At 38.2% G+C, this 16,800-nt stretch overlaps 1 protein-coding gene across 1 annotated transcript in view; it reads left to right on the top strand.

Annotated features, from left to right (window-relative positions):
* Positions 1 to 14,655, top strand: part of htr7c (5-hydroxytryptamine (serotonin) receptor 7c) — a 39,484-nt gene extending 24,829 nt beyond the window's left edge. Inside the window, exon 2 of the mRNA XM_077562532.1 lies at positions 11,286 to 14,655. Within this exon, the coding sequence (XP_077418658.1) occupies positions 11,286 to 12,024 (739 nt within the window). The 3' untranslated portion in view covers positions 12,025 to 14,655. The remainder of the gene's footprint in view (positions 1 to 11,285) is intronic.
* Positions 14,656 to 16,800: the final 2,145 nt, after the last annotated feature.

Genomic DNA, 16,800 nt, shown 5'->3' with positions numbered 1-16,800 from the left:
CCTCCGCTTGTCCCCGTAAGTTCCTGTAAGTGTGGCCCGGTTGGGAAGCCTCTTGCAGTGGAGACGCGCACATACGGGGTTGGCCCCTTAAATTTACCCCAAAGTTCCTGCGGTGGAAATCCGGCTAAAAGAAGGCTAGGGGATTGGACCACATAAGGTGTCAATCACTTCCAACGTGATTCCTTTGCTTTTGCTTTTTTTTGTGCTTGTAGATAGGTTGCAAATGATTGCTAACTCAAACGAGCATAAGAATGGGTGAATCTTGTGCGTATTTGGCAGGTTGCAGCAACCAAAAACGTGGCTTTATGACATTGGAGGGCTAAAGGTGGTGTTTGTTTTCAAATAATTAGTTAACCAGCCACGTTGATGGTTTGAGGATCTAATTGGCTTTTTGAAACGTCCATCACCAAAAACCTTCGCTATGAGTGGCTCAAGCGACGACGGGGAGGTTTGGAAGGAGGACCATTTGACGCACAAAGACGGCCATTGGGTTGCGTGGATCTTGTGACCAATAAAACATCTTTCTATTGGACCAAACAAGGTATCATTCGGAAGCTAACAGCCAAATGTTTTTTGACGAGTCTTCCGAGGCAAATTTGTGGAGGCAATTTGGAGTAACAAGACATCCTGGGTCGATGTTGTGCGTATTTTGGAACTTGCAGCACCAAATAACGTGGCTATATGAATGTAAAGGGTCGGTGTAGATCAACAATTTTTCCGGAATACTTTCATTGGACTCCTTTCGAAGTAATTGGACCAGTTTTGACCAAGTGGGACATCTGAGCCTGCAGATATGATTTTATCATGAAATGTTGGGCATTATTCAAATCTGAAGAAACCCATCTTCCAAACGGTGTACAGCATGACGAGCAAGCATGCTGGATAGTGAGAGATAGCCACCTGCACGCTCTGGAAAATGGCGTAGCACCCAGGGCCGGACGGTCGGAATTATAACGGTAGAAAAAAAGTGCAAATATATACATTTAAACAACTCAAAATTCATATTCATAATCTTGTTTTTTTATTACGATTATTGTACGAATTGTAATTGAAATTCGATTAATTGCACAGCCCCAAATCAAAATACATTTGAAAAGGTAAATGCGATGCAGAAAACTTGCTCTGTTGCTTGTTTCAAATGCACTAAAACACTCTGACACAGATTCAAGAGACACTGCTCAAGACTTGAACAGCTGAATTACAGATTTTGTATCACCCTAAAAACGTGAGATAGAGCTTTCAGCAAATCATACATGGATGGTGGTAGGCGTATACAACACGGATGGTTGTGGTTCCTATGATTAGTAGATCCCTTACTGTCTAAATCCTCTAATAGGATGTAATAGGATATAAACTCAGCAATTGTTCATAGATACGCTATGCTAGCATCTTAACCAGTGGTCCATGCATGGATCACTATGACGTTTGTGCGACTGCATTCAAAATATTGTATATGTCATTATTCAAATGGAAGGTTCAAGGGCTCAGTGAAGTATTTGGGTCTGATGACTTTCTCAGAGTCCACTGGGACAGGAATTACGAAAAATAACCCAAAACGAACAACAAAATGTTAAATAAAGGGAGTGTTGGGAATTACCATTGCTTTTTTTCTTGCCTTTCGTAGCTGAGCTTGGGTAAGAGACAGGATACACCCTGGAGGAGTCACCAGCCATTCACAGCATTGCTTTTTTCCTGACAAATCAAATGAATCTGCACGCTCACTAACTGCTTTTACTATACATTAACATAATGACAAATAAAGGCATATGTTTCAACATGTGATGTGTCTTGGTAACCACAAAGTATTTAAAAAGTCAGTCACTCAACAGTATTTTATGCACTTTTGAGAACCAAATTATTGCATTAAATTGATAAAAAAAAAAAAAACTGATTTCAGAACACTGCACATGCAAACACCTTATTCTGACCTTGATCAACACTTTAAACGTGGATTAACACAACCAGACTATTCGATCGGAAATCAAATTACTCTTGCAAGTGTACGCTTCGATCAATTGGAAATCGGATTAGTCTTTCACATGTCCCAGTTTCTGTGGCAGGACATTAAATTATACAGTCACAGAGTGGAAATCAATCCCACGCTGGCTGCACCAAAGTCAACTCTTTGCACCACGACACTATTAGTGATCTGCAGGTTCAAGAATCATACTTAGAGTGATGGAACAGTGAGAAAACATCACTTGTTAACGGACCCCAAGGAAATAGATGCAAGTAAACAAAACACCCAAGCTGCATTTTTGTTTATCTATTTTCTGAACCACTGATCTTCATTAAACTGAAAATAATCGTTTTACTGTGTCTAAGACAATTACAAATTCATATATGTAAAGAAACAACGGAACTACAATAAAGCCTAGCTGTTAAATCTAACTTTATTTTGTTAAGAATGGCCCATACAGTAAACAAGAAATTAGACACTCAAAAATTCCAAGAGTACCTTAAACACATTACATGTTTTCTATGCCTTTACGTGTCACAAGAACGACAACAGCCAAAGCAGATCTCATTTGCACACAAAAAACAAAACAAAAAACAAAACAAAACTATAAAGCCTGAACTATGAATTATATGAGAGTAAATTCTAATTCTTTGTGAATAAAGTATTTATTGGTCATTTCGAGCAATCATAAAAGATAAAACATAAATCTACTTCTCCATATGACTTTTGATCTGTGTCATATTTGATACATCTGGTCACAATGCTTTAAATTGGTATATTTATAACTGTCAAAAATATAATAATAAACAGACATATCAAACATATTAGTATTTCCCAAAATTAGAAAGAACATTTACATAGGTGTCTCTCCTTTCTCAATTGGGGCGATGTTGCAAGGTCGCTGGAAAAGCCATTGGCTGGGTAATACTGCCCTCTAACGGATAATCCGTGCAATGCATGTGTCAGATCATATCAGGGTTTTGATCGGGAAAATATATTATACTCATGAAATAGAGGGCTCAAAATGTTCTGTATTTAATATAATATGTTTGGCGTTATAGGGTTTTAATATTATTCTACAGAAAATTCTACTGCATCTTTTTTTTTTGGAAAAGACCCTTACTGAGTTTTACAGAGGTAATTTTATTTTGACCAAAAGACTCAATAAATGAATTAGAGCTAGTACATATAAAAGGGGAGACAAATTAACTAATTCACTGCCATTGACGGCTATAGACGTCAAAAATTCATTTTAACTATTTCTATTAGTTTAACGTTTTTTTCTCCACTTTTGCTAACAAGATTATGAACATAGAAAAAAATATTGTAAATTTAGAACAGATATAAAATTTGTGATTAATCGTTAGTTAACTAGTGAAGTCATGTGAATAATTACAATTAAAAAAATAATAATTGCCTGACGGGCCTAATTTAAAAAAATAAATAAAAATAAGGGCCGTTTAATCGTAATTAATCGCATGATAATTTTATATCTGTTATAAATGTACAGTAAAACAATTCTAGGTTTTCATAAAAAATGAAATGAAAAGAAAAAACATTTAAACTAATAGAAATAGTTCACATGAATTTTTGACGTCTACAGTCGTCAATGGCAGTGAATGAGTTAACGGTGAATGTCTGCATTGCAAATGTAATAGTTTATAGTGTTTCTACTGCTTCGATTCACATACATTGTATACATACAATGCCTGCATGCCTTGGCTCCACGACACATAATTGCCCTCGATGGCGAAACCCCATCACAGAAGCCGCGGCCATCTGATGCTGGCTTGCTCTCCCTTCCTAACACCAGACTGCAGACGTTCTGTGACAGAGCTTTCAATGCCAAAGCGGCGAGATGTGTGAATGAAGTGATAGTGAAAAAGCACTATGAGTACCTTGAAGCTAGAATAGCCAAAACTATTTCAACCATTTTGGACTAAAAAATTAAGAGGTAAATTTGCTTTTAGCTATCATAGTCATGTACTCAAAACATTGCGATTTTCTGTCTTTAGGTTTGAATTGGGTTATGGGGTTGAGGTTAGGAATGGGGGTAGGCAATCATTTTTGATGGTAGGGGTTAGGGAAAGGGGCTAGGAAATGCAACATGTCAGTAAAATGTGGGTTAAGGTGATGTCCTCACGATGATACAAAGACAAATGTGTTGTGTGTGCGTGCGTGTGCCTAGAGCAGTAGTAGTGTAATTTTGTTTGCACTGTGACTTTGAGTACTTTTAGTGTTCTGTTTAAAGAGCACCTTGTATTTTTTTCACAATGTGTTTGAATTGGAGATTGAAAAAAAAAAACGCTTTTGACAGTGCCTCTTAAAATAATGATTAAATGTAAACTCTGTGACGTGCGTATAAACAAATCACTGTGCATTTCTCATACAGCACTTAAAATGGACGCCTCCACAAGGGGGTGCAAATTCTCCTCATAAATGCTGATCAGAATTTGACTTGACGCGATAGAAAGCGGTTTCAGGAAGTAAATGTGGCAAATACGTGTTTCCATGACAAATAACCTCAAATCAATCTTTGATGTAGACCTGCACACTCCCCAGATAATAAAAAAACATTTAGCTTCACTGTTTCAAGCTAACTCTGTAACTTGCTCAATTATCCTCTTCATTTTACTAATATTAATGATTTTGTTAATTGGTTAAATGACTTATGAACATCAGGCCTAGACACTTCTGCTTACCACGTTTCCAGATCTGTCACAGTTAATAATACAAAGCTTGGATTAGTCCAAGTATTAGAAACCAAAGAAGGGAATAAAGAAGAAAAGAATACAAATGGGAAAAACAATGTTGGTAATATAGATGAAAAGAATACAAAAAAACCAACAATGTCTTAAAACCCATTATCTGCACATGATTATCAATTGAAGATGCACAAGATGCACAAACGGCTTACGTTTTTTTAATTAATCAGTAGAATAGTAGTAGTACTACTAGTACTAGTAAAATAATAATAATAATAATAATAATAATAATAATAATAATAATAATAATAATAAATGCCACTACATGTAGCTAATGCCATCACTGCCCCAAACCGGAATGCGGGTGCAAGCTACCATCTTAGCCTTCATATCCTAAATGGTTCTGGATTTATTTGTAGGTTTTTAGTTTGCCTGGTCCATTCTTTTCTATTCCGCTCGTTTCTGTGAAGGCTGCCATGCCTGCACAATGTTTTCTTTGTACACCATGGAGACCAAGCTGACAGTGATGGCGCAATGTTTTTTTTAATGCAGCTATCAATATGGCATTTAATAGTTGTCACTCATCTCTATTGCTGTGGGAGCCAATAAAAGGTTGATAGGAGGGTTTACAGGACAGGTGGTGAGCCTCACCACAAAGACTGTAAAATACATGGACTTCCTCTTTTCAGCCAAGAGTAGGCGTCACGGAAACAAAATTAATGAAGACACATTTATTCAAATGATTTGCTAGGTAAATAGGTGTCTTGATGGTTGCTTGATTGATCAGTAGGAAATAACTTTACCACTCATTTTGAGATTGAACAATATGTTGCCTTCATGCAGTGAGTGCAGTGAAAGGCAGTTCATAGTAAATAGACAATATAAAAAGTTCACAAAACGATAATCTTATATTAGGACATAATATGGCTAGTAACACTAATGGCAAATATAAGTCAGGATCTTGTTCACCATGCATCTAAAAGACAAAGTGACAGTAACAGTGGGGTGTTTTCACATTATTCCTTTTCATCCATTTCAAAACATTGCATGATTGACAGAGCAAGCATGAGATCCCTCCCGGAAAATGTGGGCCAATTCTCATTTTCAAAGGCATATTTTGGATCTCCCTCATTGCTACTGGAAGTCTAAAGATGAAAAGATGAGTGTAAAGTTTCTGTGGGAGAAAGTAAATGGACTTCCCTACTGCCCTGTTCCTTTTTTTGCTGTTCTAAATTTACCACACTGCCACCCAAACCAACTACAGCTTGGTAAATATTTCACTGCGTATTCCCTCTCAGACATAAAAGGTTTGAGAGATACCCCAAGAGACAGGAGGCTGTTGCACACTGTGGCCGATTACAGTGTTATGGTGCAGAAAATAATTTACTTCACTGTGCCCTAGCTGGTAGTCCAGTGGAAGTAATGATATTCTCCATTAGTTTGGCCACACAGTTGGTCTGTGACAGCAGAATCCCCGAGGCTTCTGCATGAATATGTCCTGAGATACCTAAAAAAACAACACCACGCTCTTCTTTTGGTCCAGACTGCCTGTAAGCGTGTCACTCTGGGGGCAGCTTGGCTTGGGATCTTGAATTCGGTTTCTCTCAATCCACAACCTTGTGGGTAGATGGTTTGACTCCCTGTAGCAACATAAACGTATCGTTGAACAAGATACTGAACCCTGAGTCTCCTGATGTTCTATCATCATTGTGTAAACAGTGAGGTCAATTCCTTTATTCGTGCTGTAGACGAAAAACATTTGTGTTGGACATCAAAAGATGAACATGGGACAGTCACAGGAGATCAACTTTTTGTCTTATATTTTCCGATATTTACATTAGGCCCTTGTATGTATGCACGTTTGGGTTAAGAAGTTAGCCATTGTTTTATGTCATTGTTTTACTTTATTCCTGTAATTGCATACTATGTCCAGCGGGGGGCTGTTCACAAGGCTAAATTTCATTACTGAAGTGTTCAGCTGGGGAGACACATGATTCTCTTACCGTGTCAATAAAAATATCATACTAAAAAAAATTTTTGTTTACAAATTTGTCACACATTCCTATGCAAAGTCAATCTCTTGATCAGCCATCGCTTTAAAAGATAATTCCCCCCCTCAACCATTATAGTATAGTGTGACAATAATGTCAGAAGTGCATGAGGATGCCAAATATAACCTCCCAGAACTGCTATATAATGTATAATCACTACTACACCCATACACTCTAAAAACAGTTGGGTCAAAAATAACCCAGCTTTGGGTAAAAAATGGACCGATCCTCTACTTGGGTCAATTTGACCCAACTTTGAGTCAAGAGATGGGTCGTTTAGTGTAAAACAACTCATAATTATTAGTCAGATCCTTTACTTGGGTCAAAAAATTTAGTCATTTTGCATAAAACAACCCAGGAAGTTGGGTCAAATTGACCCATGAAATGGATGGGCCAATTTTTTTTTAAAAATCCATAATTGGGTTACTTTTGACCCAACTGTTTTTAGAGTGTAGTGTGAATGCTGTTGGAAGTTCAGGCACTTTGCCCTACTAAAGATTTTAGCTGCTTGAATGATATTTAATTTCATTACGAAAAATGAAAGGTGATTCACTAAGGACAAGGCATTTAGAAACACCTGCAATCCAATGGCCGCTGTAAAGAAAATGGTCATTTTCCAGGCTTAGGGGAGTTACGGAATAGATTATACGTATTTTTTTATTTATTTATCCATAATGGGTTACTTTTGACCCAACAGTTTTTAGAGTGTAAGTACCAACCCTGGTTTCCTTTTATGGTGACAGCAACTTAAGAGTCAATGATCGTTGCATACATTTTTATACTTTGTCATTGTAAAGTTAGGGATGGACCATTGTTCAATTTTTCTTGTGGTCTATACAGACTGTTGAGTGTTTCCGATGGCAATTGGCAAACATTTCCCATGAAAAACTTAAACTAACACGCACAAAAAAAAGGCAAACTATGTTCATTGCATTGCTTGTCATCATACAGTATTTATCAATATAATCAACTCAACTCAAGGTATACCCTGACTCACCCAAAGACACCAGGGAGAAGCTCCAACACACCCGCGACCCGAGTGAGGCTAAGCAGCTTGGAGAATGAATGAATGGACGAGTGAGGTTGAGCTACTCACATCCATTTTGAATCTATGGTTATAGTCACACAATTTTGATTTTTTGTAAAATCCAATCTTTTTATGTAGTTTGTCACAGTACAAAACATAAGCAGCTTGTGATTTACACGGTATGCGACCATGAAGGGACACGCATGAGTACAAAGCACACCATCACATGGTGCTGTGTTTACAGAATTAAATATGGTCCCGTTCGTCTCAATTCCCTATTTACAAATTCCTCGCTCCTCTGTTTACATTCTAGTGCCTCCCACTAGAAATTTCATGAAGGACACGAGGAGATTGACAGAGGAGAGAGGCGGGAGGATGAAGAAATGTTTTGGAGAAATGAGACGATCGCTCCTTGCTCCTCGCTCTCTTCATTTCATGTAGATGTCAACTATGGATAACGTCATATCATTGACGCGTGTTAAAACCGTCGATGTGGAACCCGTCTATGTGGTTGATTTATTACTCTCTCAATAAATGTCCATTTTATGCTTTATGCTTCAATTGGGATTAAATTAAAGGCAAATATAAAATTACCATCCCCCATGCATGCAGCACATATTTGGCTTTTGGTGATGAGGTCGGATGTCGGTGCCTGAGACATGTCGGATGCATATCAGATTTTATATGCACATATGAAAAAGGGGATGGGGTCAAATTTGGGCCGAAAAAAAGAATAGAATTGCACTGTTTGTATTGCTTGAAAATGATCACATGTCACATTTATGGGCCTTAAAATCAGAATTAACCTGCAGTGTAAACAAAGTCTGTCTTCATGAACTAAATACAAGTGATTGCGAGATTTTAGGTCCGACATTTCTACCATCTAAAAATCTTGAGATCTGTCATGTTTCTATTTGCCATTCCTCACCAAGTACTGTGTTAGGTTTCAAGGGAGACATGTAAATATATCAGATCAATGAAGTATTTTTTATGTACAAACCTCAATTCCAAAGAAGTTGGGATGTTGTGTAAAATGTAAATAAAATCGGCAAACAATGATCTGCAAATACTTTTCAAGCTTATATTCAATTGAATACACTACAAAGACAAGATAGTTAAAGTTCCAACTCATATACTTTAATGTTTATTTTGTTTTATAATTTTGCAAATATTTACTCATTTTAAACTTGATGATGCTTGTAACACATTCCCAACAGCTGGGACAGGGAATGTCACATCACCTTCTTTTTTTTAACAACAATCAAAACTATTTCTTTTTACCCTAGTGTTAGAAATTGAGTTCATCACAACTTAATATATAGTTACAGTTACAGATACAATAAATAAGACTGCAGAATAATGTAACCATAAAAATGATTTCGCAGGGCTCTTCTGTTGTGATGTATATCCAGGTGTTCGTAATATATTCAGAACTTATTTTTAAACTGTCAGAAGTTCCCCACCTAAATACAGGATAAAGTGAATCTGACAAGGCTGGCCGAGCTCAATTAGATTCGTACACGACTGATGGATGCTACTCAGAGGTGGACATCCGTGTTGATTGTCTCATGCTCCTGAAAGCTTTGTCTATTCAATCAGAGCACAAAACACACAAATATAAACAACATACTGCTTTGATTCCTGATTCATTTGATGCTGAATGAAGAATGCTGCCAAAAACATACTGAGCTGCAATTTACACTGTTGCAGCATTTTGTGAATATAGCAGCTATTTTTCCTAGCTTTTCATCCCCGTGTTTTTTTTTTCACACTCCTTCAGCTACTATTTGAAATCACAGAGCTGCTTAGTTGATTGATAGCTCCCTCTTTAGCAGTTACATTCCTCCAAAGTCATAGAATAACATAACAGCCCTCCTGACAAATTCGAGATCTCGTCCATTGCATAAGCTCTTATTGAAATTTAAGTGCATGATGTGTGTTTAACATTACACTTGTAGTAAATTTCAGCATTTTGAGAAGACCCTCATAATTAAAAGATGAATATAGTCAGTTAAATACCAAGGAACTTAGAACAAGTTGCATTTCTCTTTCTCTCCCTCAAGATATGATTATCCACAAATGTACCCTGTTGAGGAAATTACTGGACACCAAAATAACGGTCTGTGCCTATTGCAGGCCCAAAATGGTGCAGGTATGTTCTTAAACGGCAAAAGTTAAGATTAACTGCCAATGGAAAAAATATACCAACCATTTAAGGGTATTGCAAAACCAGAAAAACAACAGTACTTTCTCTTGTTGTCCGATACACCTTTTCTGTTCAGTTTTCCATTTGCTCTTCCATCAATAATTTTATAAACAAAACAAAATGTTTTTATTTCTCAGTTTGTGGTTTGAAATTGTAGAGCAGTTTGAATGAGGAATTAAAGCAATGTTCAAACATAAACTGGTACCATTATAAAACAATGTATCAAAACATGTTGGGCACAAGATACTGTGTGGGTATAAATGTGGTGCAATGGCGTGGGGCCGAAACCTAATAAATCACAATTTGGTACTTTTCATATTTTTTCAAAATTCTGTATGTATCTGTAATGCTATTTACGTAATTTTAGTGGTTGAACAAACATGCTGTTTTTGGGGTCTTCTGAAAAGTGACTACAGTATTTTGGAGGTACAGGGTTTTGGCCCGATGCCAGTGATATGCGTATGTTTTATTTTTATTTTTCCAAGAGATTATACATACTGTATATTAAATACAGACCAAATATTTGGATCTTTTTATTCGTAATGTAGAAGGATTGTAGGAGAAGTGTAGGAATCAATAAATGTTAACTTCTTCCTACTGCTTTTTTGACTAGCAGTTGGTGTTTCAGTATATTGTAAATTTTTGCATTTCTTTATTTTAAAATGTATATTGGAAATAAAAACTTAAATATTTCAGTCAAATTTTGGTCTTAGTGTCTGAAATCCATTGTATTAATTTTGCAATCTCTGTTCTGTATTCAAGGTGGAGTCAACACAAAGATTTTTTTTTTTTTTTACAATAATATGTTTTATGTTCTTGCATTTTGGTTAATATTGCGTTTGTGGAATATGAGTTACGCAGCAAAATTCACCCGTCTCAAGGGGGTGGCCATTTGCTACTTGCTGTCAAATGAAAATGACATCAGAGTTGCTCAGGGCTCAGGTAACGACCAATCACGGCTCAACTTGCGAACATCACATGACCCTACTCAGAAAACAGGTGAGCCGTGATTGGCTGTTACCTGAGCTCTGTGCATCTGTGATCTCATTTTTAGTTGACAGCAAGACAAAATGGCCGCCCCCTGAGATGGATTAAAATGAGTGGATTTTGCTGTATTACTCATATTCCCCAGAATGTTGTTTTAACACAGAACATTTTGGGGTTGACGTCCGCTTTAACAATGAAAGTTGTAGCCTCTAAAAATAATTCATATTATAATATACATGACTACAAAACATTTAAGGGTACCACCGCAGTGACAAGCCATTGTGCCCCATACCGTCCTTTTTTGTGAGCACAGTCAATTTGTAATGCCGTTTTTGTTTCCGTCTCACAGGTACCTTGGGATCACACGACCCCTAACCTACCCAGCGCGGCAAAATGGTCAGTTGATGGCAAAGATGATCTTGGGTGTGTGGTTGGTGTCAGCATCCATCACTTTGCCCCCCTTCTGTGGCTGGGCCAAAAACGTCCACGCAGCCGGCGTGTGCCTCATCAGCCAAGACATTGGCTACACCATCTATTCCACAGCCGTAGCCTTCTACATCCCCATGCTGGTAATGCTGATCATGTATTACAAAATCTTCCGGGCAGCCCGCAAGAGCGGCGCCAAACACCGCTTCACTGATTTTTCTCGCCGAGAGCGCTTGGAAACAGTGACTAACGAGGCGCTACGAATGCAGGGCCTAAAGCCACCTGGTGTGGCGGAGGAGTGCGCCGCCCTGTCCCGACTGCTGAACCGTGAACGGAGAAACATCTCCATTTTCAAACGAGAGCAGAAAGCGGCCACAACACTGGGGGTGATTGTGGGAGTCTTCACTGTGTGTTGGCTGCCATTCTTCATCCTGTCCACTGCAAGGCCCTTTATCTGTGGGGTGGTGTGCAGCTGTGTGCCCATCTGGCTGGAGCGCACGCTGCTCTGGTTGGGTTACGCCAACTCCCTAATGAACCCCTTCATCTATGCCTTCTTCAATCGAGACCTACGCTCCACTTATCGTGACCTTCTCCGCTGCAGATACCGCAACATCAACCGCCGTCTGTCGGCGGTGGGCGTGCACGAAGCCCTCAAGGTCTAAAGACGTTTTGCAGCTGACATTGACTCACAGAGTGCGACGCGGTGGCCTCGTGCTTGTACTTCGTGGACTGTGGCGAGTATGAAGCAGGACTGTAGATAAAACACATTCTGACAGAATGTGACTCACTGTTGGTAGCTCTCTGGTCCCACTGCAAAGGCAGATAGACAGCGTTATCATTTCTGGTCTGCGTGTGTGCGTGTGCGTGCGCGTGTGTGAGAGAGACTCAGTTATGCTATTTTTGGAAAGAAAACTTTGTGAACTTTGTGAGATATTCAAGTCGACACTGCTTTTGTGCATTTAGTGTTGGGTGACAAGCTGTGTTACACAATCATCTTGTGGTCTTCAAAGACAATGGAGGCTGATTGATTTCTGTATACTACAAAATTATGTTCAATAAGGAACCTTGGTCGAGCACAACGCATATGAAGTTCTTCTGTTGAACAAATCCTGTGTATTTTACTGTGCATTTAAGTGTCACCCTTCTTTTTAGAAGTCATAGTTTTAAAGTGATTGTATCACGAATAAACAAAAAAAAAACATACAGAAGAGGATTAGGGCCAGTGCAGAGAAAAAAAAAAGATTGGCAGGATTCTGACTTTATTCTCACTATTCTGACTATATAATACTTTAAACTCAGAATTCTGACTATTAATTGAGAATTCTGACTTTAATTTGAGAATTCTCACTTTATTCTCAGAATTCTGACTTTCATCACACTAGTCTGACTTTAAACTCAAAATTCTGACTTTCTGACTCCATCCTCCCCACACAATTCATAGCGCTACGTCACAAAGTCAGAATTCTGAGATTAAAGTCAGAATTCTGAGATTAAAATCAGAATTCTGAGAATAAAGTCCGAAACTCAGAATTCTGTCTTTAAAGTCAGAATTCAGAAATTTTGGTCAGAATTCAATAAAGTCAGAATTCAGAAATTTTAGTCAGAATTCTCACTTTAAAGTGAGAATTCTGAGAATAAAGTGAGAATTCTGACCGTAATCTCAGAATTTTTTATTTTAAATGTGTCATAGTGCTATGAATTGCGGTGGGGATGAGAAAGTCAAGAATTCTCACTTTGAAGTCAAGATTCTGAGAATAAAGTGAGAGTCCTGCCAACCCTTTTTATTCACTTCACTGACCCTAATCCTCTTCCATAAAAACATGATAAATGTTTCACAATAGTTTAAATTGTGGTGATGAACGATGGTGAAAATGTCTACGGTTTGGTTTGTGTTTGAAAGATCCATCCCACATTGCTACTTTTAGATTTTAAATAGTCAAATGTCAAGTGTTCCATGTTTCACAGCGTCTCACACTTGAATCCTATCTGTCTTGAGTTTTTCCACGGCTGTTATTTTTTCACACCACAGTTGTCTTGCTGACCTTGATAAAACCACAAGTAAACTTTTCACTTAATTAAGCGACAACATGATCCAGAGACTGCTCCACTGGTAGTCAACAGCGTCTCCTATCTAGGGTGCGAGATGATCCGACACCAAACAACACTCCCATTACAAGTCTTTGGTGACTGGTACAAACTTGTGTCACATGCCATCAGCCAAAGAGTGTGTGCTGATTCTACCTCGACTTTTGACAATGCTGTACATTACCTCCAGGCTGATGTGACTCAATGTTCTTTTTAATTAGCAGCTCTTTTTCAATCATGTGAATTGGATCTCCAACTGCTCTGTAATTGCCCTCTTTCAATGCTTTGACATTATCTTAAGTGACAAAGCATCTACACCATTAACTTTGTAAATAAAGAAATCCCTGGTCATAATGTCACCGCGGTCCTGGCCAATTCTCATTTTATTTTGATTGAGCCCTCCCCCGCCACCCACAAACACTCAACGCGCAGACACGCCACAAGGCTATGTCCTCTGTTATTCCCACACCAGCTTGTCTTCATCTTAAGCAAGATTCCCTTCATACAAAATTAATCACTCATCTACTTGTAGATGAGACTGATGTGTCCATACGGATAAAGGCACACACCTAAAGGCTTGTTTGAAGGCTTTACGGAAGTGTTTGACAACGTTTACCCAAAAGAACTGACCTTAATATTATGTTTGCCTGCAACTATATATTTTATTAATAGAAGGGTGGTTGGCAGCTGTCTGCTTTTTTTCTTGATGAAACTGATTTGTAGTGCACACACAGAAAAAGGAAGTGGTGTGATACAGTACAGTATGTGTTGCAGTTTGAGCAGAGGAGAAGCACTTTTTGAATCCTCCAGCAAGAGGGAAATGTACTAAACCACAAATCGTGCTTTTAGAGCGCCACTCAGGTGTAATCCTGCTGAGTTCTATGTTCAGTGTGAGGATTATGAAACATAATACAAAAAAAGCGTTGCAACTCATCTTTACTTGAAGCTGGAGCGATTGTGACAAGCCTTAGAACATTCTCTTCACTGTAGTGTTTTCCAACATTTATTGAGCCAAGGCACCAATTTTACATTTGAAATATGACACTGCACCCCACCAAGCAAAAATGTTACAAAAAGTATGAACATACGAAAGCGTATTGCATTCACTTGGAAAAAAAAAACCTCCTGTTTTTCTGACTTTTTTGGGGGGGAGCTTGTTTTTTTTCCCCCCCAAAAATAAATTGTCTACCTGTTTTACCAGGAAAATTTTTTTGTCATAAATAAAATCTTCTGCAAAATTAAGGGGGGGGGGGGGTTAGGTCCTGGGGAATAGTCAGAAAAACAGGACGGAAAAATACTCAAAAAAACAGAAATACCTCTCAACTCCAAGTGACTTGCTGTACACTTTCCCGCACACGTCCAACGTACCTTCAACTACTGTATATGACTTACTGGCAATCTGGCTCACTTAGGGTAAGTATGCGAACATGTCAATTGATCGGCATGATTTTAATGATTGATTTCAATTTACTCATGCACAAATGAACTTACTCAGGGTGAAATCTGGACTAATTGAACACACTCGCAGTAAAGATATTTTTGGGCAAATTGTTACAAAGTGCAACTTTAATGTAAAACTAACAAATAATAAAAGAATAGAATATAAATTGAACACTCCCTGATTCCTAACACTATAGTAATCATTAAGTCACTACACAAATACATTGTAGGGAACAGAAAGGAAAACTATTTACAATGGAACCTCGGAGTTTGAACGTCTTGGAACTCATTCAATTCAGACTTCAACCAATAAATCTGAGTAAAATAAATGCCTCCGAGGTACCACTGTACATCTTGAACATGGTGAAAGGCATTGCGGGAGTATTCAAATCGCCTTAAAATTGAATCAATGTTGAGAAAGTTATGTTAAGTTAGTTAAGACAGTTAAATTATGCCAGCTTGAATTTTGTTTTCAGCTAACCAATAATGATTTTCTTTTTTCTAAATCAATAAAAATTTTAACTTGCATTTTTGCAACTGTTGTTAAGAGATCTTTCGAGTTTTTAGTTTTTAGAGTGTACAATGCTATCGCACTGACAGAAACGCTTCCCTCGCTTTTGGTGTGAACGTAGCGTTGGTTTTGTCTTGATCTCGAAACTCTCTTGTCTCAATAATGTCTTGGTCTTGGTTAGTGGAGTCTTGGCCACAACACTAAATTATAGGAAACAAGAAGTATAATTGTCCAATCTCAGTGAACACACTCATTAAAACCATTTTAGAGTTTTTATGGACAGTAAAAGAAAATATTCGAAAGTCCCTGAAGTGCATAGTAGGGACTTGTCCTCTGCCAGCATGTTGACATTTTGCTTGGGCACATGAAATAGCAGGCTGCCTCAGTGCACCTTGTGCAGCCCCGCGACAATGTCCAATCTCCAAGCATCCATGTCGATATGCATTACACTTGGGGGAGTGAGGGCCGCCATATTTCACCTGCGGTGCATGCGGTTTGTATTCTGAGCCAGCTTTCCGCGTGTGTCACAGTGTTGAGCTGCTGATGAAGACAGGAAAATGTGCATATGATGTATATTCAACGCAGCGGAGCCGAATAGAGGCAGATGAGTCTTACACACACTGGATGCCGCCCAGAGGCTTTACTGACATTGCTGACAGTGGAATGCACTCATTTACTTTGCTATTTTTAATGTCCTCCTGTAATTAAGCGAGGAAGCGTTGATTAATTTTTTGGAAAGACATCTCTTTCACCTCCGCTTCAATAAAGATACAGGGCAAGATAAGAAAGAGCAATTAGATTTAGACTGTTATGACAAGAAAGTATGCAAGAGGGGCAATAAGTCACGTCTTTCATTAAATTAATGTCTATTGTACATGTTCTTCTGGTACAAATATTTTGTGATGGCAAAGCTTCTACTAAATGCACTTTTTTTTATATACTCACAAGGTGTAAGTATCTAAAAAAGTGAGTCACTCACACCGCACTTACCAAAACCAGTACAATGTGATGTATGTGATGTTCAAGGTTAATAGCAACAACAACAAAAAAAAATGGTGTTTGTGTTTTAGTACAGAGACTCAGAGAGCTTGATTCAAGGTGTTTTGATGATGAAGAGAGAATTAAGTTTCACAAAGAAGTGCTCTTGAATTTCTGAGGCAGCATTACAAGCCCAACTGGAAGCCCACACAATGCACCAGAGGATCATTCTTTGCTTTAACCCTGCCACCCACGATGTCTGGACCAAAAACATCAACAAGTTGATGACCCTTACATCACAGAGCTATGCACGTTCAACTTGCACATTAACCTATTGTTGATCGTTGAGAAACAGAATCTCACAAAAGTGTACATTTCTTTTCATGGGACAACATTGAAGAAACAACACTTTGCTAGTCAGTGC

This window comes from Vanacampus margaritifer, chromosome 3 (assembly GCF_051991255.1).
Source record: "Vanacampus margaritifer isolate UIUO_Vmar chromosome 3, RoL_Vmar_1.0, whole genome shotgun sequence".
Lineage (NCBI taxonomy): Eukaryota > Metazoa > Chordata > Actinopteri > Syngnathiformes > Syngnathidae > Vanacampus > Vanacampus margaritifer.
Note: the sequence above shows the minus strand (reverse complement) of the source record. Positions and strands in the feature narration are given on the sequence as shown.